The sequence below is a fragment of the Drosophila sulfurigaster genome, chromosome 3 (assembly GCF_023558435.1).
Source record: "Drosophila sulfurigaster albostrigata strain 15112-1811.04 chromosome 3, ASM2355843v2, whole genome shotgun sequence".
Lineage (NCBI taxonomy): Eukaryota > Metazoa > Arthropoda > Insecta > Diptera > Drosophilidae > Drosophila > Drosophila sulfurigaster.
Window position 1 is genome coordinate 19,959,787 of NC_084883.1, and position 23,494 is coordinate 19,983,280.

At 36.2% G+C, this 23,494-nt stretch overlaps 3 protein-coding genes and 3 long non-coding RNA genes across 14 annotated transcripts in view; 4 read left to right on the forward strand and 2 right to left on the reverse strand.

Annotated features, from left to right (window-relative positions):
* Positions 1 to 4,544: 4,544 nt before the first annotated feature.
* Positions 4,545 to 8,039, reverse strand: LOC133845409 (uncharacterized). Of its 3 annotated transcripts, none has more exons than XR_009894761.1 (4): positions 7,945 to 8,039; positions 5,044 to 5,161; positions 4,767 to 4,991; positions 4,545 to 4,704 (listed from the first exon to the last, which is right to left on the reverse strand). It is a non-coding gene; the product is annotated as an uncharacterized LOC133845409 (long non-coding RNA). The 3 variants fall into 3 exon arrangements; XR_009894759.1 differs by having other exon boundaries at positions 4,767 to 4,982; positions 7,945 to 7,959; XR_009894760.1 differs by having other exon boundaries at positions 4,767 to 4,982; positions 5,044 to 5,175; positions 7,945 to 7,959.
* Positions 6,868 to 23,494, forward strand: part of LOC133845401 (potassium channel subfamily T member 2) — a 50,704-nt gene continuing 34,077 nt past the window's right edge. The window contains 1 exon segment of the mRNA XM_062279862.1: positions 6,868 to 7,220. Coding sequence (XP_062135846.1) covers positions 6,991 to 7,220 — 230 coding nt within the window. The 5' untranslated portion in view covers positions 6,868 to 6,990.
* Positions 8,813 to 10,350, reverse strand: LOC133845403 (merozoite surface protein 9). Its single transcript, XM_062279865.1, has 2 exons — positions 9,257 to 10,350; positions 8,813 to 9,108 (listed from the first exon to the last, which is right to left on the reverse strand). Exon 1 carries the CDS (start codon positions 10,348 to 10,350, stop codon positions 9,958 to 9,960), a length of 393 nt encoding a protein of 130 aa, XP_062135849.1. The 3' UTR covers positions 8,813 to 9,108; positions 9,257 to 9,957.
* On the forward strand, positions 8,944 to 10,200 carry LOC133845405 (uncharacterized). 3 transcript variants are annotated; one of them, XM_062279869.1, is made up of 2 exons: positions 8,944 to 9,113; positions 9,208 to 10,200. In XM_062279869.1, the coding sequence occupies exon 1, from the start codon at positions 8,944 to 8,946 to the stop codon at positions 9,076 to 9,078; it is 135 nt and encodes a 44-aa protein (XP_062135853.1). In that variant the 3' UTR covers positions 9,079 to 9,113; positions 9,208 to 10,200. The 3 variants fall into 3 exon arrangements, with proteins under 3 accessions (XP_062135853.1, XP_062135852.1, XP_062135851.1); XM_062279868.1 differs by having other exon boundaries at positions 9,262 to 10,200; XM_062279867.1 differs by having other exon boundaries at positions 8,944 to 9,108; positions 9,257 to 10,200.
* LOC133845408 (uncharacterized) lies at positions 10,867 to 12,329 on the forward strand. 2 transcript variants are annotated; one of them, XR_009894757.1, is made up of 3 exons: positions 10,867 to 11,184; positions 11,782 to 12,055; positions 12,121 to 12,329. It is a non-coding gene; the product is annotated as an uncharacterized LOC133845408 (long non-coding RNA). The 2 variants fall into 2 exon arrangements; XR_009894758.1 differs by having other exon boundaries at positions 10,868 to 11,184; positions 11,793 to 12,055.
* Positions 12,533 to 14,140, forward strand: LOC133845406 (uncharacterized). 4 transcript variants are annotated; one of them, XR_009894753.1, is made up of 4 exons: positions 12,533 to 12,691; positions 12,746 to 13,243; positions 13,298 to 13,833; positions 13,888 to 14,140. It is a non-coding gene; the product is annotated as an uncharacterized LOC133845406 (long non-coding RNA). The 4 variants fall into 4 exon arrangements; XR_009894754.1 differs by having other exon boundaries at positions 12,534 to 12,691; positions 12,734 to 13,243; XR_009894755.1 differs by having other exon boundaries at positions 12,543 to 12,656; positions 12,734 to 13,243.

A 23,494-nucleotide genomic window follows, 5' to 3' on the forward strand; every position in this document is an offset into this window, starting at 1 on the left:
ATAACCAATAATTTTTGGGAGCATTTTTTCGATTAAATGTTTGAAAAATTAATGTGCTTGTGTTGTGTGTATTAAATATTGAATGTAATTTAAAGTTATTGCATCTCCTAGTCTGTCGTAAATCTGTCTATCTCTATCTGTAATCATCTATCATCACTTTCCCTCTGGCCGTTCAGAGTTTCTCTCCTATTGCCAACATGAGCAGCTATAGCAACAGCAACAACAACAATAACAATAACAACATCAATAACATCAACGACAACAACAGCAACAATAATAACAACAACAATAACAATAATAATAGTCCTATAAGTGTTAAGCACAACTACAAGTTAGTTGGTTGGTTTTCACAAGTAAGTTTTATTTTTTTAGACTCTCTCTCTATTTCTCTCTCTCGCATTTGTTTGGAAAAAAATTACCTCATCTTTATTGACACATTTAAAAAACACGATTCACGACAATTTTGCACGCATTGCGCAACCAGCGTGAACTGTGTAAAATGTCACAAGTTACTTTCCTTTTTGCTCTCTATCAATGCGAAATCAAATTAAAATGCCAATCCTTTTGCCACACACACACACACACACGCAGTACAACTTGCAACATATTGAAGTGCACACACACACACGCACACACACACTTGCACAATTCAGCCATTGTTGTCGTTGCTCTGACCTGGCATCATCATCATCATCATCTTTGTCATCCCTTTAACAGTGGCTTCATTGTAGTTTGTTACCTTACTTACATTCGAGTTGACTCTTATGCTTTGCCACTTCAGTTTTTCCTCTCTCTAGACTTTGGCTTTCTTGGCATCTTATGTGTATCTTAATTAGCTTCAAGTTTTCCTTAAGTTTCACAGATTATTCATACATATTTAAGCTGTCGTGAAAGTGTGTGCATTATTCCGCTTTCAAAACTTTTGCATTGCGATTGAAATATTGATGTGTTCCGGCTGGCATTAAGTTTGACTTCAAGTTTAGCAACTGATTAAAGCAAAGAAATAAAGCTGACTTAAATTGAGAACAAAACAATATAAGCAAGCGTAGGTGGAAATAAATGAAACTTTAATTCCTAAAAGGAATTGCATTGTTAGGAGATTAAAAAATTATCTTTTGTGCTTAAAATCTTACTGTAAAACTAGTAAAATATTAAATTAAAATGATACCAAAAAAAAATAAAATAGTTTTCTTTTCTAACTTTCAACATTTCAAGTTTCAATCCTATCTTTAAATTCATCAATTTAACAACTGTAACAACAATATTTCTATTGTCACATTGAATAGATATGTATATAGCTGCAACTATTGAATTGTTGGTATCTAAGACAATAATGTAAAGCAACACTCTGTGATATGTCAAAATCAAACATATTGAAATACAAAACAGATAAAAGGCAGCAAAAATAATAAAGCGAGAGGAGAATGCGAAACCATGGCAAAAGGCCAGTGCAAAGAGGAAAACAAAATCAGAACAAAATAAAACAAAACAAACCTTTCAATTTTGCGTTTTAAATCAAATGAAAATGCGTCAATAAAAAAGTCGTCTGGCTTTTGCACACTTCAATAGACAACGCTTGACAATTGCGATCAATGAGAGAGAATGATTACACAATGAAATTTGATTATTGACAGCATTCACTGCGGCATGCTAAATGCGCAACATGGACTGCGATTAAAATGGTCTGTAACTAAGGGTGAGAGTGGAAAGTGTGATTTAAAAAAAGAATATTGAAAAGTTTGAATAAAGTCGCAAAACAATTTGCTTTTATTAGCTAATGAAATGTACTTTAGAATGAAGTAGTTGTAGTTTAAGATAAGGATAAGAGACATTGAGAAATGTTAAATGTTAAGAAAAGACTATTAAGAATGGAATGAAGTCGCAAAATAATTGTAAATCAAGTGTTTATATTGACAGTCTAAAGTGAAGAAGATTTAGTTAATTTTAGCTAAGGTTTAAAAAATGCGAGTATAAAGAGTATAAAGAAGCTGAAATTAAGTCGCAAAATAATTGTAAATCAAATGCTAGTTAGCTAGTTAAAGGCACTTTTGAACGAATTAGTTTCAGTTAATCAGCCTTAAATATTTAGTCCATTTACAGGGTAACTACTCGTCTGTCACTCACTCGCTTTGCACTTCCTCCATTTTTGGCATTCAAGCGCTTAACACTTGACGGTGTGTGGCCAAGTAAATCACCAGAACTTTTGCCAGACTTCAATTAAAGTGATTCCCTCCTGCGGCGGGAGTGATGATTGTCAGCGGCAGCAGCAGCATCACAAGATGACGATGCTAAGAGTGATGAGGAGGAGAAGGCAGGTGGCCTGGCGGGACAATCAATACTGGTTTTTAATGAAGAAATAAAGTGGCCATTTTCGTGTTGTGCTGTGTCGTAAAAATTGTCTACATTTTTATTACGTACACACATATAAATTCTTCTTTTTTTTGTGTTGGCCAGAAAGGGCGCATTTTTACGGCACACGCCTCCTGGAAGAATGCCTGGCCAAAGGACAATGAAATAAGCGTGTCCTCATCGAACACACACACACACACACAGAGAGACGAAGAACGTGGCCTAAACGCCTTCGTTGAGCTGGAAAATATGCCCTTTTGTGGTATGCCAACATCAGCAGCAGCACCGCACAGTGGGAGTACAAGTGTTTATTTCGGCATTTTGCTTTATATGCCTCCCACCTCGCAACATCCCTCTTCAAAATAACACTCTACATTCTGTGTTGTTTTCTGTGTGCTCTAATGCTCTCTGTGTGTTGTGCCTGCTGCCTGGTCAGCACTTGTGTGTGCTCCAACGAACGCACTTAACCCAAGCCAAGACAAAAGCCAGCCCTCGGCTGGACTTTGCTTTGGTCGCCACTTCTCACAAGTTTTTGTGCCCTAATGATTATTGGGCTGATTTCTTTTCAGGCCATTGTGCGTGTATTTTTCGCTTTTTGAGGCATGTCGTTGGAATGCTAAAAATGTTGCCATTGTTTGTTTTTCTTCTTTTTTTATGATTTTGCAGTGGGCGTGAAATCATTTAAGGACATCGCCATCGGCTGTCTCGCCTGCTGTGGGCTTGATAAGCCTGCATTTAGTGGGGTTTGTTTAACTGTTTCTGCTAATTTTACACATTCCATAGGCTCCTCGTGGTTTTAGACTTTTTATTGGTTATGCGGGTTTCGATGTCGATGTTGGAATTGTGGTTGTGATTTTGTTATTTTTAGTGTAAAAGTGAGATTAGTGGTTCAATTTGTTACAAAATCATCAATTGAATTCGAAATTCTGCTCGAAGCTCTTTCTATTGCTATATCAATTACTATAGAAGTTGATGTACTAGTTGGTGTAAATCTTGGTGTACAAACTGATGTTAGAGTGGCTGAAGTTAGTGTAGAAGCTGGTCTAGGAGTTATTGCAATAGTATGCTTAGAAGTTGTTGGAGAAGCTATTATAGACTTTGGTGTAGAAGTTGTTGTTGATATTGGCGTAGAAGGTTGATTAATGGTTGAATTTATATCAATATCAATAGAATTTGCGGTTCTCCTAGTAGCTATTTTTGTTGTAGTATTAAGTGATGTAGAAGTTGGTGTAGTAGTTGTTTTAAAAGTTCGTATAGAAGTTGTTGAAGACGATGCTGTAGAAATTGTTGTATAGGTTCGTGAAGTAGTTTTTATGGTAGTTGATATAGGAGTTGTTTTAGAAGTTGGTGGAGAAGCTGTTTTAAAAGTTGGCGAAGGAGTTTTTTATTCGTTAGTAAGTCGGACTAAGAGTTTTAGTTGAAATTTTTGTCATTGTAAAAGTGTGATCAATGATTATATTTAAATTACTAGGTCTCCTAAAATCTAATTTGATTTCCATATCGACTGCTGGAGTTGGTGATATAAATTGTTATATAGATAAATTAAATTAATAGTGCTGTTAGAAGCTGTTTCAATTGCAGTATCAACTCCTGCAAAAGTTGGAGTATTAATTGTTGTAGGAATTGTAGTGTAAAATGATGTAAGAGCTAATGTAGGAGTTGCTTAAAAAGTTGATGTATAAGTTACTGTAGAAGTTCTAGTAGCAGTTGTAAGTTGCTAAAGGTAGCAAAGTATGTTATACACCTATGCATTGACTTGGCGCTAAGCAATGCCTTCGGAAATCCCTTTCCAAGTATCCTTCATAACAGCTCAATGTGAAACGTCACCTGATCTGTAAGGCATTTAACTCATGTCTATTGTACTACAAAAGATTCCATCTTTGACTGCAAGCACTCTTATCCTCTACAAAAGAAAAGAAACTGCTCTAAAAGAAAACTCTATTGAAAGTTGCGTGTGACTTTCACCTTGTTGCGATTGCACTGACTGCAGCAGTATTAAACTTTAATTTGCACAAGAGCAGCAAAGGTTTATCATTTTATCAACTACTTTGGGGTAACTAAATCTCGCAAACTTTTTGTTTCAATCGCTATTTACTTGACGTAAACTAATAACACAATTTTATAAAAAGTCATGGAGACGGCTTAGTTTCAGTTGTAGATCTTCAAGTTGGCTCCGAATTCAGGCTAAGACCAGTTTCAGGCACTTTTCTTTACATTCCCGTTCACTATAGCCCTTGGCACAAGTGAATCCTTTGCGGCATACACCGTTTGACAGTACCCACACCACTTGAAGTGGAGCGCACATTGTGCGTTGATATCCCTCAAATACCATGACTCGCATTTCACATTTCTCCACTGTAAAAGGAAACATTAATTTCTATTCAAACTGAAATTTAATAGTGTTGCGATTGACTCACTCACTGCGTCTGCATCCTCAGCATTTATTACTTTAAGAGAAAGCAATGCCAAGAACCCGCATACAAGCCACAAAGATCTCATCACCTGAACTGCAACTAAAACTGAAACTAAAACATTGCAATAACTTCATCAGACTGTTGAACTTTAGCCGCATTTCAAGGCGTGAAATTCATTTGCTACAGTTGACAGCTTCCACAAATTTAGTTTTCAACAAGCTGTGGACGCTTTAAGTCATTTAATGTATTTAAATTTATCAGCACAGCAGTCCCGACTGACCATTTTTGAATCGCTTTTTAAGCAACTTGGATAAATATTGAGCCTTGATTAACTTGAAGCGATTTTGGGTTGTGCGGCACCCAAAAGTGAAGTGAATGGCCATGCAAACGTAGCTTTGCTGAAATTATAAAGCTATTAAAGACTGTCAGAGTTTGCCTAATTAACAAAGTGTACAGAGTGTCTGACGCCCTTGGCGAGCTAATGACGATGCAAAGTGTTTGTTTTCGAATACCCTGTAATAGAAGTTAGTTTCCAATGAATGCCAAGTTGTTGCAAGAGATTTATAATCACTTATTTCAAAGAAATTAAAAAGATAATTAATACTTTAAAATGCCGGGTACTTCGAAAAGCTTTATTAAACATAATTGGTTGGATTAAGTTTAAGCGTACATGACCGATTTTTTTAAAGCTTGAAAATTCCGAGTAGTTTAAAAGGCTCTATAAAGGTTGCATTAAGTTAAAGCTTCCACGAAAGATTGTGTTCATATATTTAAAAAAAAATAAAGTAGGGATTTGATTCCCTAAATAGACCTTATATTTTGAATTTTTTAACATGACCACATAGATAAAGTAGTTAGAAATTAAGAAGACTTAAGCTCTACAGTAAATTTCTTAAAAAATTTTTTAAAACTTTAAAATATAGTTAAAATAATCAATGATATTGCAGGCCATCCAATAGTCTCTCACTTTGCTTTTGTTCTATTCCAAATTGTTTTATTGACTTTGAGTTTCTCTCCCTTTCTTTTACTGTCTCCAACTGTGGCTATCTCGCTCTCGCTTAGCGCACGTGTAATTAAGTTTTGTGGACGCTATTGTATTTCGATTGGTATTGGTATTGGTGCAGACGTTGTGACAATGTCCTTGGGTAAATTTATGTAAATTTCGATTAATTTATTTTTTGACACAAGTCCAAGTTCTCCCCCAACCAAGCGCCTGCTCATTAAGTAATGAGTGTGACAGAGAGAGAAAGAGAGAGATAGACAAAGCTGGCTCTGTCATTAGGATAAATAACTGTTGTCTAATTGAACGGAAGTCTGTTGCTACTGCTGATGACAAGCGAAGTATTTGATATTTACTTAACGCCTGATTGCAGGCTGATCAATGCGTAATCAATCAATGCTACCAAAAATATCCTATGGCATTTTCCAATTGATTTTCCTCCCACAGCTGGCATATAATGAGAGAGAGAGAGAGATAGAGAATGTACTGATGGAGAGAATTTCCCCTCATTTCCGCTGTACATTCTGTTTTTCTTTTTTTTTTTGGCAAAGATATCGCTTTAAAGACGAAAAACCCGCTCTGTAAAATGCTCTTCGTATTTCAATTTCCGGTCCGCACTAACACACACACACAAGCGATTTGAAACTTGCAAGCAGCTGTCCAGCTATGCAGTTGTCCCGCTTCCACCTTCCACCCTCAAACTCCAACTGTTCCTCTCATTCATTCGTTCGCTCATTTTGTGTGGCGCTTAAAAGTGATTGATGCTGCCGGAAGTTGCTTGGTTTTGCTTTGCTGCTCTTGCTCTTGCCCCCGGGACATGTCATTTAGATTTGCTTTTCGATTTATGATTTCACTTGGCTTTTTGCATGCTTTCTCTGCTCCCAAAAATTACAAATACATACACACACACAAGCACACACACACTTAAATCGAAAATATGATTCGTTTTGCATAATTCATGCTGCTTACAATAACCATCGAACAACAACAACAACAACTACAACAAAAATGGCAATGAATTGCTTTACTAAATTGACTCGCAACATCAATCAAATCAACAATAACAACAACAACAACAAATATCAAATGCAATTACAACAACAACGACAACAACGTGCGCTGCTGAAATGTATTTTGGACAAAATCCGTTCGCTTCTCCACACAATTCCTGTTTGCATTCACAATTCCCGCTACTATTCGACTCACTTCACTTCACCCACGAGCAGAATGTCAATGTTCTTCTTTCGCTTGCATAATCTCCAGCGCGCCGAGGAGAACAAGCGCAAGAAGCGCGTGGAGCAACAGCGTCAACAGCAGCGCCAGCGTCGAGGCGCCAAGGTCTTCAAATGTGTCAGCGACTCAACTGGCCACCTGACGCTGGCGCCATCTCGACTCTTCGAGCGCACGCCAATGAGTCCATCCGACAGCCTGGACGAGATTGCGCTCCAAATACCAAGGTGAGTCTGTGTTCTTCGAGTGTTGCCCCTAAAGGCAACGTGTGAGTGTGTGTGTGTTACGATTACTTTGTTGAACAACAAAACGAGAGAAGAGAGAAAGAAAAGTCACAACCTCTCGCCATTGAACAACTTTTGCCAGTATCAACACGAATTGTTTTTCTTTACCTGAGCTGAACTCCTGGGGGCAGCTAAAGCTGCAGCTAACATTCTACAACGACGACGCGAGTACAAACACAATAACCAAAAAGTCAGTTTAGAAATGCAACCTCTTCACATTCACATTTGTGGGATATGGAATAATGCTTTCTCTTTTTGCTTTATTTGTACCCCTTGCTTATGTAACACACACACACACGACGTATAACTTTGCCATTATTCTTTTGTGTATTATTATACGAGGACGCAGCAAGCTTCCAACTTATAATGTACAATCTCAACTTGATTTGTTACACAACAAGCATGAAAAGCCAAACATCTGCGAAACGAAACTTTAATACACTTTATCGCAGAGTTTTGCACAGAGAATCTATAGCATAAGTTAGCTTTAAGTAAGGACTGTCTAAGTATAAGCTTAGGTTTTTGTATTTAAGCAATAAATTTCAGATGTAACTAAAATACAAAAGTTCCTTACTAACACATTTTTCGATTTAAGTAAAACATATATTATAATAATAATATTGTAATAAAGCTATCTTCTTATTTGAAGATTTTATTTGCTACTTACAGTTCTAGTGGAGCAAACTGTTCCATTTTATTTAAAAAAATAGTTGTGTTTGCGATAGGTTTACATTAAAATAAACCTATCTTTGCAATTTAAAAGTAAAGGGATATTAATATTCTCTTTTAATATATTATTTTTTTTTAAAAACTTCAAGGTGAGAGAGACTTATGTATTAATTTTATAATCAACATATTTTGTGAATGAAGGTTTAAGCAAAGATTGCTTGCTTATTACTTACAAAAATTTAAAAAGTTGGAAATTCGTTTCTTACAACCCTTTTCTGACTACAAACTTTCTTACTTATTTTAAATCTCCTAATCACTTTCTTCTTACCTATACAACCAATACAACTCCAATGTTTTTAGTGTATTTGCAGTTGCGTCTTTACGCATAAATATTTAATTTCGGTTTAATTTTTTTTTTTGCTCTGGCAAATGTGCTTTGTGTGTGGCACGTATGCGACTTCAGTCGCCGACTCGTGAATTGTGCCTCGTGAATCGCGACTTGTGACATTTTGACGTGCCACAATTGTCAAATGAAATTATAATGCTGTTGCCCTACCAAAAAACGTGGCTGATGGCAGCAGCTTGATATCATTTCAAGTACTCTTCCTCATACTCTCACTCGATGAGCCGACAGATTTTAGGTTGAAGTACCAAGTTTTATGGGTCGATTCGTTGTTGTACTCGACATCAATTTGCCTGCCACTCAGCTTAAAGCGTTAGGGGCTTTAGTTGTTAATGAGATTGCCACCAAAAATTATGAAATGAATACGCTGCAATGGGATTAAAGTTCATCGCAGTAGGCTGTTGATTTTCGGTTTGGTTTTGAGATTGGTTTCATCAAATAATTTAGTTTACCTTTTTGGCCCTTTCAGATAACGTTCGAAAAAAATAAACATAAAGTACACAAAAATATATTCAGGCATTTCCCCAAAGCGAAACCGCACAGTTTACATATTATTTTAGGTTTTGGTAAGGTCAAAAAGGTTCCCTCTCCAAGATGTTTATGTGGTGTGAGCGCATTTCGGCGACCTTTGCTGGTGTCATCGTGGGGCTTTGGTATGCAAAGACATTCCCCGCCGAAGATGGCAAGGACAGCAAGGACAACAAAGGCAAGGACAATAAAAAGAAGTAGTAGGACCCCGTAGAGATGCCTTCCATCCATCTAAGGTATGCATTTCGATAATTAATCGAATCGTTCTCAATTCGCTAGATTCGCTTACATATTCGGAATTGAGGGCGCGCTATGAAATAATCTTCTTAGGACTTAGATAGTCTGTAAGATATTGATTTAACTTTTTCATTTTCATCACATAAGCTCCGCAAGAAATGTCAAGATAATGAAATGACATTTCAAAAAAGCCAAGCGACGAGAAATTCAGTTGCTTTAAAACCCTGAATAACAATATTCTCGGCGCGCGAGAAATTGAGAAAAAAACTAAATCATCGATATGCGAAGATCGTGCAGACCACGTCCATCGATCCTATCGCGACTCAATTGCGGGCCATGCAATCGTGTTCTGTTCTTCTCGATTGGCGTGGGACTTGGCGTACTTATAGTGCGTCAAAAGGATCGGATCAAAGAGGAACTACAGAATGCCAGCAGCGATAAGAAATCAAAGCCCAAGGACTAAGTTGAGAATATCGATGGGGAGTCTGGATTGCAATGTGCGGATCTTACTACTGGAATTGAATGACGAGCTAATTCAACCGGAAGATGACAACATATGATTTAGTATGTGTCAGCCTCCGGCTTTATAGAACGGCCTTCAATGCGTGTAACACCCGAACACCTCTGGACAGTCAAAACCACTATTTGAATCTCTCTTTTTCTCGCTAATCTGTAAATTTAAAATTTTAGTATTGCAACATTATTAAATCAGTCGAACTAATTGAATTGTAATAATTTTAATTGGTAATTTTTGGTAATACGTTTTATAACGCTTTAAACATTTTGTAAATTTTGCATTTTATGATCGATGGCTTCATTTTCGCACATTATGAAAAATTTATTTCACTTCTTCGCTGCCTTTTCCTCCTTTTCTTTCTTCTCCCTCTCCTTTTGCTCTTTCGCCTTACGCTCCTTGTCTTTCTTCTCCTGCTCCTTACGCTCTTTCTCTTTTCTATCTTTCTCTGCCTTCTCCTGCTTTTCTTTCTCCTTGCGCTCCTTCTCTTTCTGCTTGGGGTCTTTGTTCGCCTCCTCTTCGGCCTTACGTGCCGCTTCCTTCAGTTTGTCATAGTAAATCGCGACTCCTGCCCCGACAATGAAGAAGAACAAGCGATTGCAGGCAGTACAGTTGAGCCTCGAGAAGAGCGTCGGTGGTGGGCGACAAGTTGGCCGCTGTGTTTGCGGCGGCCTGCATGAGGGATTGGGGCAACCGCATGATCCAGAGCCTTCTTTCGACATCAGAGAGCCGGCCTGCGACTAACAAGAATTTCGATATACAAGAATAAATCAACAAAAAAAATTAAGATTTCAAATTTTAAATTGCCGAAAAATAAAAATCTGTAGCAGACCGTAAAAGTTTTGTGCGTGTCTGAACTAACGAAAATGTGAAAGTCTAATGAGCCCGACGTATTTTCCCAGCAAGCTGAAATATTTAAATCCCCATATCACAGTTGGCTAGAAATTATGCTTCATAAAAGTGTGATATAGTTTATCGCATCGCATTTATAGTGAAGAGACCCAAATGCATTGTTTACCAACAGCTTTGTTTGCGTTGAATATGAAAAGTTTATTTTAACTAAAGAAATGCATTAAGCAATGGAAAAGGATGCTTTCATGTTTGAGCTACTGAAACTTCCATCTCTGTCACCACTTTATCATTATAAAATTTAAAATTGTTTCAATATTCAAACTGCAGTCTTAAATCTTCACCTGTCAGCGAATCTTCTATCCAACATACTTTCCACAACATAGCAAGCTCTTGAAATCTTTTTAATTCATTTTTAAACATATTTCGAGCAAAATTTTAAGTTTCATTTAGGCAATCTAAATTCAATTCTGCAGGTTTTCAATCATGGCGTGGTTATGCACATTTATTTTAGGCTGCATTCTTGGATACTATGCCGGTCACAACTCATTCAACAGCATTTGAGGCAAAGAATCACTTATAATGAAGATTGACTGCATAGTAAATTCAGCGATTTGCTACGTCAATTTCTAACATTAAAGATTTAATATCACTGAATATTATGGAGCAATTTTTAGAGAAAAATTGTTAATTAAACAGATTAAAAAGTAAGTATACGTAGTATACATACAGCTGCATAAACGTAGGCGTATTTCTGAATCATATAAAGGTACAACTTTGCTGCTTGTTTTCTCTCCAATCTATGTCAATCTCAAACCAAATATGTTATCAAAATTCTTCAAAAGTTCCTGATTTTACATCATTGTATTTCTAATAGTACAAATTGCATTTCTTTTTATCAATGATTTTATTGGTACTTACTTATTAAGGGTCTTAGTTGCATTGGCTGACAAAGTGCTTTGCAGTTTATAGTAAATTTTAAATGTGGGACTATATCAATATACCAAATATAGCTGTTGATATTTTTGCACTTCACAGCATATTTTGAATATAGTACTATATCAATATATCAAATATAGCCATTGGCAATATTATTATACTATAATTTGTTGGCTGTATTAATTTGGTATATTTAAAATCTGCTTTTATTCAAAATGGGAAGCGGGTATCTCTGTAATGTCAGTCGAGCTCTAATGTCACTTTTCATATCGTAGTAGGCCACTGAATTATAATAACTTCAATTTTACTCAAACATTAAAAACCCCTTTTCTCATATTTCAAATTTTTGTTATCAATATTTTAAGAAATTCCACAGTGTTTATTACTTATCATGGACTTGGACTGGCTGTGCACATTTGTATTGGGCTGTATTCTTGGTTATTTGGTTGGCTACAACTCATAGGTCAATATTGATGGCCAATAGGTGCGATTAATGAAGATTGACAACAAGGTAAAGAGAAAGCACAACAAGTCACATAGACTTTGCCTTCATCGAATAAAAGCAATTTATTCGATCAAAATTTAGTCTATTTTGTAGACAAGCTCTACAATTGTGCAATAAATTAACCTGTAACTTGAGTAAGTCTCTAAAGGTTAATCACCTCGTTTATAATCGTTATCTAAATGTATTTATCCATATCAAGCAAAAGGCTAATCATACGAATACATCCCATACAACCATGAGTCACGTTATATCTTATGCACTTGGCTTGATTACCGGCTTATTGTTGTGCAAACGGCGTTGCTGACCATGGTAATCACAAAATGGACTTAAATTCAAGATTTGATATAAGAGAAGAAAAGCCATCCAAATAAAATTGTAAATAATAGAAAATAAAAAAACAATGAAATATTTTTTATATGTTCTCTATTCTAAACCGCATTAAGACTTAAGTTGTGGCTGTTAAAATTTAAAGATTTCTTAAATATCTAGTTTACTGTGTCCTTAAAATAAAAAAACCAAAAAAATATTTCTAACCGAATTTATTGTGAGATTATATAAGTTTATGAGAAAATGGAAATATTCATTGCCTTTTTTATCTAGTTCGCCTAGTTTTCTTCGTCAAGTCGCACACTTTTTGGAATAATTCTCATTTCAAATTTTAATCAAGAAACTAAAACATTTCTCGTAATATATGTATTAAAAAAATGCATGGAGTGTTCATATTTATTATTGGCGGTATTGTTGGTTTTCTAATTGCCAAAAATATCGATGTAAGTCGAAAGTTAATATAATTCGCCAAGCTTTTTTTTAAGATATTTCCGCAGCGCCTGATTGAAATAGATTGGAGTTGTTGAAACTGAAGTACCAGAAGAAATGTCTCATATCATTAGTTTTACTCTTGGCATTGTAGTTGGTATGATGGTCTCGAGAAGTTGCAATCCATAATCGAAATGAACAAAATGTAATCATGTAAAACACTTGAATGAAAATATAACTTTACTAACTTTGCGGCAAAGCTAATTCAATGATTTCTTTAAATACATGTTTACCACATTTTTAAAATCAAGTCACGTACTTAAAATAAAAAAAGAATGAATTTAAAGTAAAATTATCTAAATCTATGAGAAAATGAAAATATCCCTTACCTTTTTCAATCTAGCTCGCCTTGTTTTCTTCATCATACTATTTTTGAATAATTCTCATTTAAAATTTTAAAAAAGAAACCTAAACATATCTCGGAATAACTGTTTTGAAAAATGCATGGAGTTCTAATATTTATTATCGGTGGTGTTGTTGGTTTTCTAATTGCTAAAAATATTGATGTAAGTCGAAAGCAAATATAATTTGCAAAGCTATTTCTTGAGGTATTTCTGCAGCAAATAGATTGGAGAAGTTGGAGTTGAAGTTGAAGTATCAGAAGATATGACGCATCTCATAAGTTTTGCTCTTGGCATTGTAGTTGGCATGATGGTCTCAAAAAGATGCAATCCATAAAACAAATGCACAAAATTTAATCATATTGTAAGATGCTTCAACGAAAATGGAAAATTATTAACGTTGCCACAAAGTTGATTTAAGTCTCTTATTGTGGCTGTTAAAATTCAATGGTTTCTTACAATACAAGCTTATTTTATTTTTAAAATAAAGTCATGTACTTAAAAAAAATCAGATGAATAAATTTAAAGAACAATTCACGGAATATATGAGAAAATTAAAATATCCCTTGCCTTTTTTAATCTAGTTCGCCTCGTCTTTTTCGTTAAGTCGCATACTTGTTTTGAATAATTCTCATTTAAAATTTGAATCAAGAAACCTAAACATTTCTCGGAATAATTGTTTTAAAAAAATGCATGGAGTTATAATATTTCTTATCGGCGGTGTTGTTGGTTTTCTGATTGCTAAAAACATTGATGTAAGTGGAAAGAAAACATAATTTGCAAAGCTGTTTCTTAAGGTATTTACGCAGCGTCTGCAGATAGATTTGAGAAGTTGGAGTTGAAGTACCAGAAAAAATGTCGCATCTTATATCCTTTGCCCTAGGCATTGTAGTTGGTATGATGTTCTCGAGAAGATGCAATCCATAATCGAAATGAACAAAATTTAATAATGTTGTAAGATACTTAAATGAAAATGGAAAACTACTAACTTTGCCACAAAGCTAATTCCAGTCTCTTAATTCATTAAAATTGAGCATAAAGTTGATGCTGTGTATCGATGGCTTTAATGCATTTGGAATTGGCATTCTCCACATACTCCTCTTATATCCCCCATGGACCGACTGTTGCTAACCCTTATCAACAAGTTTTTGGCTGTTGTGGCCAAATGTGAATCGATCTTTGAGAACAGGCCAATAAAATATGTACCAGAGGTGGCTGCAACAAAAAAAAAAGAAAAAAGAAAATGAAAAACTTTTGCAAGTTGATTTCCCTAAGATGCTGCCAAAAACTCTTGGCCAAAACTTTCATTTATGGCCGCTGCCACAAGAATAACTTGAAAGATATATGGCAAACATTTTTGAGTTGGGGAAGAGTAAACTTTAAGGTGCCGTGCGACTAATGACCAAGTCAATTAGCCTTGGCTTAATTATATATGCATATAAAGCCAACTCTTGGTACGTGCGTTAATTAGTTGCGTTAGTTTTGTTTGCCATAAAATTTGTGTAAAATAATAGAGCAGAAATTTGAGCACAAACACACACTCGGTCGGGTCTCCACCTTTTACGCGTATGATTGATTATCGATGCTATGGAAAGTGATATGATAACCCGCCCACGCATCGTTTAACAAATGAGCAGAGCGAGAGAGGTGAGGGAGAAGACTTCTCCGCCATCAAATAGAAATACAAATGAGGTAGTTTCAGTTGTTGTTGTTGGGCTGTCGGCACTGCCGCATTTTAATCAGTTGGTTTTAGGCTTATTCTCACACATCCGCATAAATATTTCATGATTTCGCCCTGGAGATGCTCGAATGCGTTTCTGAATAACTTGCGATGGGTTTTTATCAGCAAACAAACAAAGGCGAACTCAACTCAACTCAACTCGAACTGAACCCAGAGTCCAAACCAATCCAAAAGTCTGCCACTGCTGCTGCTGGTCGGGTAATTGAATGAGTTGGTAGTTTGTGGGCTTAAGGCCTTTCGGCTTGTGGTACCAGGTTAAAGGATAAGCGACGCTTCGTGAGATTGCCTACAAAATGAAATGATGTCTGACGCTGCTGAGGCCAAAATGATTGATGGCATTGTCAAGCCGTGGCAAAGGTTAAATTGTTTGCCCATGCTTGAAGTCAGGTATGCGTAATATACACACATTTATAAAGCCCCCGACAACAGGTACAGCTAACCCAGCCTCCACTTTATGCTGTCAGCTGCTAGTTCCTGCCAAACCGCAAATTGAAACCATATTGATTAGCGTCCAACCTTTTGTTTCTCCAAGGGATTAATTTGTAACAATTTCGAAAGCATACTCGTAAGATTTATGAAGCAACTTTTGTTCAACAATTTACTTGGCAAAGCTTAAAGTTCTCTAATAAACCTCACTGCGTATACTTAATTTTTCAAATTCTATTGCCGTTGCCATTGCATTTAAGCCAACACTCGTGCATTTCGTTTTACAGTCGCTTAATTGTCGGCCAAATGAGAAGCTTTCGGCTAACAGCAGCCTCGCTCTTAAGCTGTTAACCTTCGCTCTTAGCTGATGAGCTTTCGCTCAGACTTTGGCTCTCTCTCATTCACTCTCTCGCACAATTTCTCTTCAGTTTGACCAAACGTAAACATCTACCTTTGCCGGCTTTTGGCGCCAATCAAGCAGTCAGCTGTTATTATCCTACCACACTGAGGCCTGTGGTGAATTTTCTTTCGTCGACATCGGGGCCAAGTCAGTGGGCCAAGTTCGTGTTCGCCTCAGTCGTTATTCCTGTGCCGACGCGTACGAAAGCAATTCAACAAGAAAATACCCAGACCTCGTCCTCGTCTTGAACAATTGATCAAATCTCTCGAAGAGGGTCCTCATTAAGCTATATCCTTTTTGGCTGTGTGTGTGTGTAGTTGTGTGTGAGTGTGTGTGTAACGGTTGTGAAAGGTATTCGAAAAGTGTTAATTATTGTGATTAAAATAATAATCGCATTTTTGTTTAAGTGAAACTTAAAGTAAAGCATAATAAACCACACATTCAAAATTATAAAAAAATATCAATTAAATTAATAATATTATATTAATAATAAACGGAAACAATAAAAAATGCAATTAAAAGTAAATCTTAAAAATCAAAAAGAAACAAGCCAATTAACATAAAAATAATTAATAAAATATAAATGAAATAAAAATAATCTCGATTCTTAACTGCGACTAAAAACAAACAAAATTAAAAATATAAAAATAATTCATAAATTGGAAAATAAGTATTAGAAAGCTAATCCTAAAAAGCAATACATTGAATTAAAGCAATAAATACAAAAATATGAAATTAAAATATAAAATAAATGAATAACAATAATAAATATTTAAATCACAATCTCCATTTAAACTAAGCATTTATATTTTACTTAACAATCAATGTAAAATTTTAAATTTAAAAGTGTTTAAAAGGGATTTCCTGGCAAAAGTTTCTCAGGCTGAGTTGATTTAAATTGTCAACTGGCAAAACTACAGCCAAGTAAACGTTGTGAAAATGTCGGGTAAAAACAAAGTTTTTGAGTTGAGATACGAATCACCTTAACGCTTTATTAGCCAGTCAACTAGTCAGTTGGTTTGGTTGTTTGTTGGTTGCTTGTTTCAGTTACAGTTTAAGCCAATTCTTATCTTGCTGCCATTTCGAGTTATGTGTCTCACTGACTAAATTCACTTAGCGTTGAATTAAAAGTTGTGAAAACTTGTCTCAACTTTTGACAATTGAACAATTGCCACGTGCCATATGCGACACAGATACTTAGAGCTCTAGAAGTTATATAAGTGTGGTAAGCACACTCGCCACATATTCACACATAATTGGATGGCATATTAATAAGTAAAAATGCTACCAAAAGTCATTTTGGTCTCTTTGCTCGTTTTAAGGGCAAATCAACAATGATTAAACGCAGAGCAAAATGCAGGATAATTGAATTCTGTTGAAGTCACAAATTAGCTAAGGGTGAAAAAGAACAGACCACATCAGAGTCAGACCCGGAGCCAAAGTCAGAGCCAGAGCCAGAGCCAGACTGTTGACAGACCAAAAGCGCGGTCCACGTCCACGTCTGATGTCGATGTCGATGTCGAGGCCATGTAATTGAGTTATTTTACTTGGATTCAGTCATTTTATTATTATTAAATGGCTGCGTTGTGACAACAGAGCTCAAGCTGTTAATGGCGTCCCATAAAAATGACGCTTGTCACATCAATATCAACTCGCGTATGTGAGTGTGTGTGTGTGGGTGTAAGTCGTGTGTGTGTGTGTATGTGTGTGTGCCTAAGCGCCGCAATGATTGTTTTAATGGCTACTTGAACGGAAATTAACTGACAAGCGCAGATAAATAAATGCGAGTGCGGCAAAAAGGGAGTGCTTAAAGAGCCATTTTTGTTTTTGCTTTGACAGCTCGCCATTTCTGGCACTCAAGGACACGCACTCACACACATACACACACACATGCATACTTTTTTTTTCTCCCACTCGCTCTTGCGTTCAGCTTTAAGCGCGTAACACACTTTACACGTCTTCATTTTTGTGCAAATATTTGCTCATTGAAATGTCAAATAAGCTAATTTGGCACATAATTCTCCGCCTCCTTCAACGCCTCTTTCCTCCCCACCACGAATTTCATATGTAGATAAACACAACAACAATAAAACAACAACAATGACAATGAACTTTGGCCAAATTTTGCACATGCAAATTGCAAATTGCTTTTTCGCATGTGAACCACAAAAAAAAAAAATAAAGAAGCGCAAAAAAAAACAACAAATATTCAAAATGTGCGCATTTATATTAACATATATTTTGGTCGAGCGAACCACACTTGACACACGCTTGTCACAGTTCGCTGCCAATCGAACCACACTCAATTCAAATCACCTTTAATTGCCTTAAAGCAAAGTTTGCTAAAGCTGAACATTGGTTGTTTTACTCAATTTTATTTGAAAATAAATTGTTTAGTTAATAGTGAAATTATTTTTGACAGAGTATTCAAAACAGCAAATCCTTAGAAAGAATTTATATTTTCAAACTTTACTGCAAATTTGTTAAAAAATTGCTAAAGCTATATAAATAAAGCTATATAAATTATCAGTTGGGAATAATCAAAACTGTATATGGCTAAACTGGCACAATTTTACTTAAACATAAACAGAGAATTTCGATTTAATGACTCTACTAACTTTTTTTAAAATTATCTTCCTTAAAGCTGAACTTGATTTTCCAGAAGTTTTACTTAAATTATCTTTCAATATACCAGAATTAATTAATGTTGGATCATTTTCAAAGTCAATCAATTATTAAGTAATACAAAGGAATCACTTTAATCAGTGCGTAACTACCACAATTGTTTAATCAAATATTTGTGCAGTGGTTCAGATACGACTTCTGCCATTTGCAGCCTCTTCAAAGGTCGTTTATGGAACTACATAATTTGTAACTAATATGCAAATTGCAATTAATTCACAATTTATGCAAATGGCAAGATAAATTTTGTTGCTCATCAAAGAGCTTTGGCTAACTATCAAACGCATTTGCTCGGAAATTATTTGGATGCCCTCAAGCTGAGTTCATGATTTAAGGAGAGAACATCACTAAAATGCGTAGAACTTAATGCTCATAAATAACTAAATGAAACTCAAGATGAAGCTGTGTGTTGCATGTTGGCCAATTCATTGCGTTGCGTGTAATGTCTAAATGGGTTCAGTGCTCCTTCACTTATGACTTCATTTGGCCAAGCACATAAACAATCACTTATGGCTCACAGGTTGCTTGAGTAGCTCTCTCGCTCTCGCTCTCTGTCTCTGTCTCTATTTGGCTAGTAAAGCTGTTGTCCATTTTATTTTAACATACATTCAGATGCACGCACAGCGGCAATAAACTGAAAGCGAAACAAAAGAGATGCCAACAGGCAACACGAGAAGCGAGAGACAAGAAAAAGCCTGCTAAACGCTTTGTAATGCGCTTTTGTATGTTCGCCCCTTTTGTTGTTGTTATTGTTGTTGTTTGCCAAGTGCCATTAAGCTGCTCAAGTGATAAATTCGCTGCTTACTTCAGTTTTGCGACTACTCGAGTTTACACATACTTTTCTCTTGTTTCTCTTTTTTTATACCTGCTACCTCTAGGGTAGAAGGGTATTATAGCTTTGTGCGTGTTGGAAATGTATGTAACAGTCAGAAGAACGCATCTCCGAAATTTATAAAGAATATATATTTTTGATCAGCGTTAACAGAAGATATATTATTATCTCTATTATTATGTTCGTCCGAATGAACAGCAAGACCTCAGAGACCATTAGAGATAGAAATAGAGTTATTCTTTTTCGATAGCACTTTTGAATGTAGTATTTCAAAGATATAACAAATATAGCCTTCGTTTATATATATAGTTTTTAGTACCTTTGCGAAATATTATATGGTATATTTTACGAATAATACAGCACTGTTATACTCTTATTCGAAATGGATAGCGGGTGTTTCAGAGTCGAGCACGACTGTAGCTTTCCTACTTGTTTTTTCTGTTTTTGGCCTCATCATTTTTGTTGCGCTCCTTTTGTGAAAGGTCGCGTGCGGTTTCGGCCAAGTTTACAGCATTGATTTATGTGTGTGGGACTTAAGGGTCTGTTGCTCCTTGTGGCCCGACGGGGTCGTGGTCGTGCTCGTGGTCGTGGTCCTCGTTTCGCTTTAAACAGTTTTGTCGTTTCACATAATGACGTCATTTGTACAAATTGCCCATTTGACGGGCATCGATTGCTTCCGCACGATTAAATACGACGACTCGCAAGTATATGCTAAGCAGCAACAGTTGACTGTGGGTTGAGGGCGCAACTTTTTCTGTTTGTTATTTTCTGCTGTTCTTTTCGCTTTTTTTTTGTTGAGGGTATTTCCTCCCACTTTAAACTGTTGCGCCTGGGCGTGCCGCCAGTCGTCTGTCTGCCTTTTTATTGGCCGCCTGCCAAGTGTTTTTCACTTTGACACTGGCAACACGCAACTTTGGCCAACTTGGTCATATTTGTTGGCTAACTGCGCGTGGGAAATGCCAACGTGTGTCTGTTGCTCTTTCTAGCCTTCGCATTTCCAGCTAACTATTAGTAATGCTAATTTGGACATTTGGAAATTCACTGGCAAAATGCAGCTGCGCAGTTCAATGAGCAATCCACATCAAAGGCAAAGGAGAAATGTGCAGCAGTATGTAGGCAAAAACGGAAGCAGATGTAAACCCATTAAGTTGAATATGAATTTAGAGTGAGACGGAGAAATTTATAAGCATATTAAATGAAGAAATTTATGTGCTGCACATAAAACAAAGTCAACTCATAAAAGCTGCACAAATCATAAAACATTAAGCACAAAAACAGAAGAAAAATAAACTCCCAAAAGCGACTGACAAATACTCTTGAAGATAACTTTATCAGCTTTATGTGTATCGCTTACTTGGATACATTTATGCATAGATAAAAAGGCAAAAGCAAAACGAAATGCGGGTCTACGAACTGTGACGTCTGTTGTGCACTTCCGTGCGTTTTCTCTTCGCTTCTCTTCAGTCCGAGACAAATGGCAAATGGCAACTTGCAACCAAAGGTCAGCGGCTTAGACCGTACAGCAGAATTAAGACATTTTCTGCTGCTCTCTCTCGCTTTGGATGTATGCAAATGGCAGGCGAAACAAAGGCCCTCAGTGTCTGGACACAATGAAAAGCGTAACAAGCTCTCGCATACATATGTATATATTTAAATTTTATGCGTAGCAATCAAAAGCTAGCCAGCAAATTGATTTGTTTGCTTTGTAGTTTTCTGCTCCCTTTTGTGGCAGATAATCTAGGGACTTTTCTGTATCAGTTCAATGCTCCGCTCTTCACAAAAGCATTTTCTACAGCAATTTAAAATGTTTGCATACATTTACTACAACACCTGTCTGTTTGTCTGTCTACCAATCGATATGCCTAATGAGCTATGCACAGAGTTCCACAGCGCATAGACAAATATTTGTTCTAAAATTAACTGTCAACCCAGAGCTGATCCACAAATAGCTCATACGCCATGTGGGTCAATCTCAACTACAAAAAAAATACACAAGTTTTTTCATTTAAGTTATCATTTTCGACTACTCGCAATGGGACTGCAATTTTGTAGAGTGGAAGTTGAGCTATGATTGAAAGGATCTTTCGTAATTTTCATGCTACCTTTTCAGGGTCATATATAGAGAGTATTGTATAAAATGTTGAATAATTGACACATTGTTTGTGTTGCGGAAGAATAACAATAAAAATATGTGCAAAAAAATACAAACAACTTTTTAACATCAATATAAAACATAAGCACACGCTGCGTATACGTGATATTCATGCGTGGAAGTGCGACAAGCACGTGTATGGGTGAGTGTGTGTGTGTGTGTTGAGTGTGGTGTGTGTTTCTGTGGCTGCGTCGGCTTGTGTCATGCCTGAGTTATCAAAACCAAAAAAGCACTTCAATTAATCACAGGAAATTCATCAATTATTCAGTCATTGACAATGACAAAGAAATATGTACGCTGCCATGTCGCAAAGTGTACACAGTATGCAAATTGCAATTCAGTTTGCTTTGGTTGGGTTTGGTTTGTCGGTTTGTCGGTTTCGCTTTTTGCTTTAAATATGCATGAGTCCATTGGCCATTGCATATCGACCTTGCAGCTCCCGTTCCTCTCCAAAAAAAAAGTCTTAAGACGCAGTGATTAGAATTTTTTAATTGAAAAACCAACTCAAGTCTTGGTCGTAAACTGCAGCTGCTTGAGACAGCAAATGTAAATTGGAAATACCGACGATATTAAAGCTCCCTGCTGTTGCTTTGCTGTTTGCTGTTTTCTGTTTGCTGCTTGATGCTTCTTAAACAGTCAACTCGAAAAAACCATTATGGAAGCGACCACAAAACATGGTTTCAGCTCAACGCCAAATGTCCTTAATATACTTCTCGTCATCTGCTTCGGTCCGTGTCCGGGGTCTATGGACAAATTGAAAGCCGTCTGTTGCGTTGTTTGGCTCAGCATTTGCGTTTTGATTTGCGTTGACTTTGACAGTGCTTTAGTCATTTGTCAATATGTCACTTAGTCGCCTATTGTTTCACAGCAGCTCTAAGTGGCCGTGGATCACGTCTGATGACTTCCACTTTGACACCAAATTCGCTTTGTGGTTGCGTTGCTGTTGAGTGTCAAAAATCAAGAGAAATCATATAATTTGCATTGTCATCTCGACAACAAATTTGTCGTCTGCAAAGACATTCGCCAAGGCAAATCATGAGTCTTTTGCTGCCGTCAATTTATTAAATGTCACACTTGAAAAGTATGCTACATAAATTGTGAATTTATCTCTTTCATAGTTGGCTGTTAAATCACTTTATAAAAGCCAAGCAATTAAATTGCAATTAAAACAAAATTAAATATAAATGTGACACGTTGATTTATGAAACCGACAAAAAAAGTATTTATGGAAAACTGCTTTAACAAGTAATTAAAAAACATGTGTTAATGCCATTAATTTAACAAATTAAGTACGTACGTGACCGAAGCACGAGCAATTAACAAGTGCAATAATATAAAGTGAACAAAAAATAAATTGATTATTATAAATGGCAAAATATTATCAGAAATATCAAGGACAGCAAAATAGCAATAAAAAGGATTTTCATTAACATTTTAAAGAAGAGAATCTTGCTAAGCTTAAGCTCGTGTTTAACATTCAGCAAATGTCATTGAAGTGGAGTGTTCCCCATTTGCTTCCATTTCGTTTCAAGGCTGTGACGCCAATAAATTTATTAAATGGCCAAAGCACAAACAAGTGTTGGTAAACACGCACACACACACACACACAAAATCTGTGTGCGTGTGTGTGTTTGGGTGAAGGCGTCACACTGCGTTCTGAATTGCGTGCTCAAACAAGAAATTAATTGCAGGCAAGCAATCAATTTTGATTAAACTTGAAGCATCTGAAGTAACAGACAGCCAACATAGCTTGCCTTAAAGACCCAATCGATGTATTGTGTGTAGTTATTGCAACTTAAGGCTTAAACGCGCGTCGACTGATCAATTATTTAAGAATTGGCTAAAACAACAGAGAAACAACTGAAACAACAACCAACTGAGTTAAGTGTTAGTTGAGCTAAGGGAGTCATTAGACTCGAATCAACTCAACTCGGCGCGCTTTCATGCGCGCTACACATGCATAACAAATGCGCACAAATACATCAAGTCACATCAATCAAATATCGCTAACAGCGAACTGCACTTAAAATATATATTCCCTCCCCTCTCCACCCCCCCGGCCCTTTCAAATGGCAATTAAACTAAAAGCTCCATTTGCCACATGCAAAAATTTGTAACTAAACAAAAAAAAAAAAAAACAAACCAGCGCGAAAAAGTTATAAACTTAAAATATTGAATTAATA

Coding starts and splice junctions, on each gene's coding strand:
- LOC133845405 (XM_062279869.1), top strand. CDS start 8,944: ATGTTTATGTGGTGTGAGCGCATTTCGGCGACCTTTGCTGGTGTCATC.
- LOC133845403 (XM_062279865.1), bottom strand. CDS start 10,350: ATGTCGAAAGAAGGCTCTGGATCATGCGGTTGCCCCAATCCCTCATGC.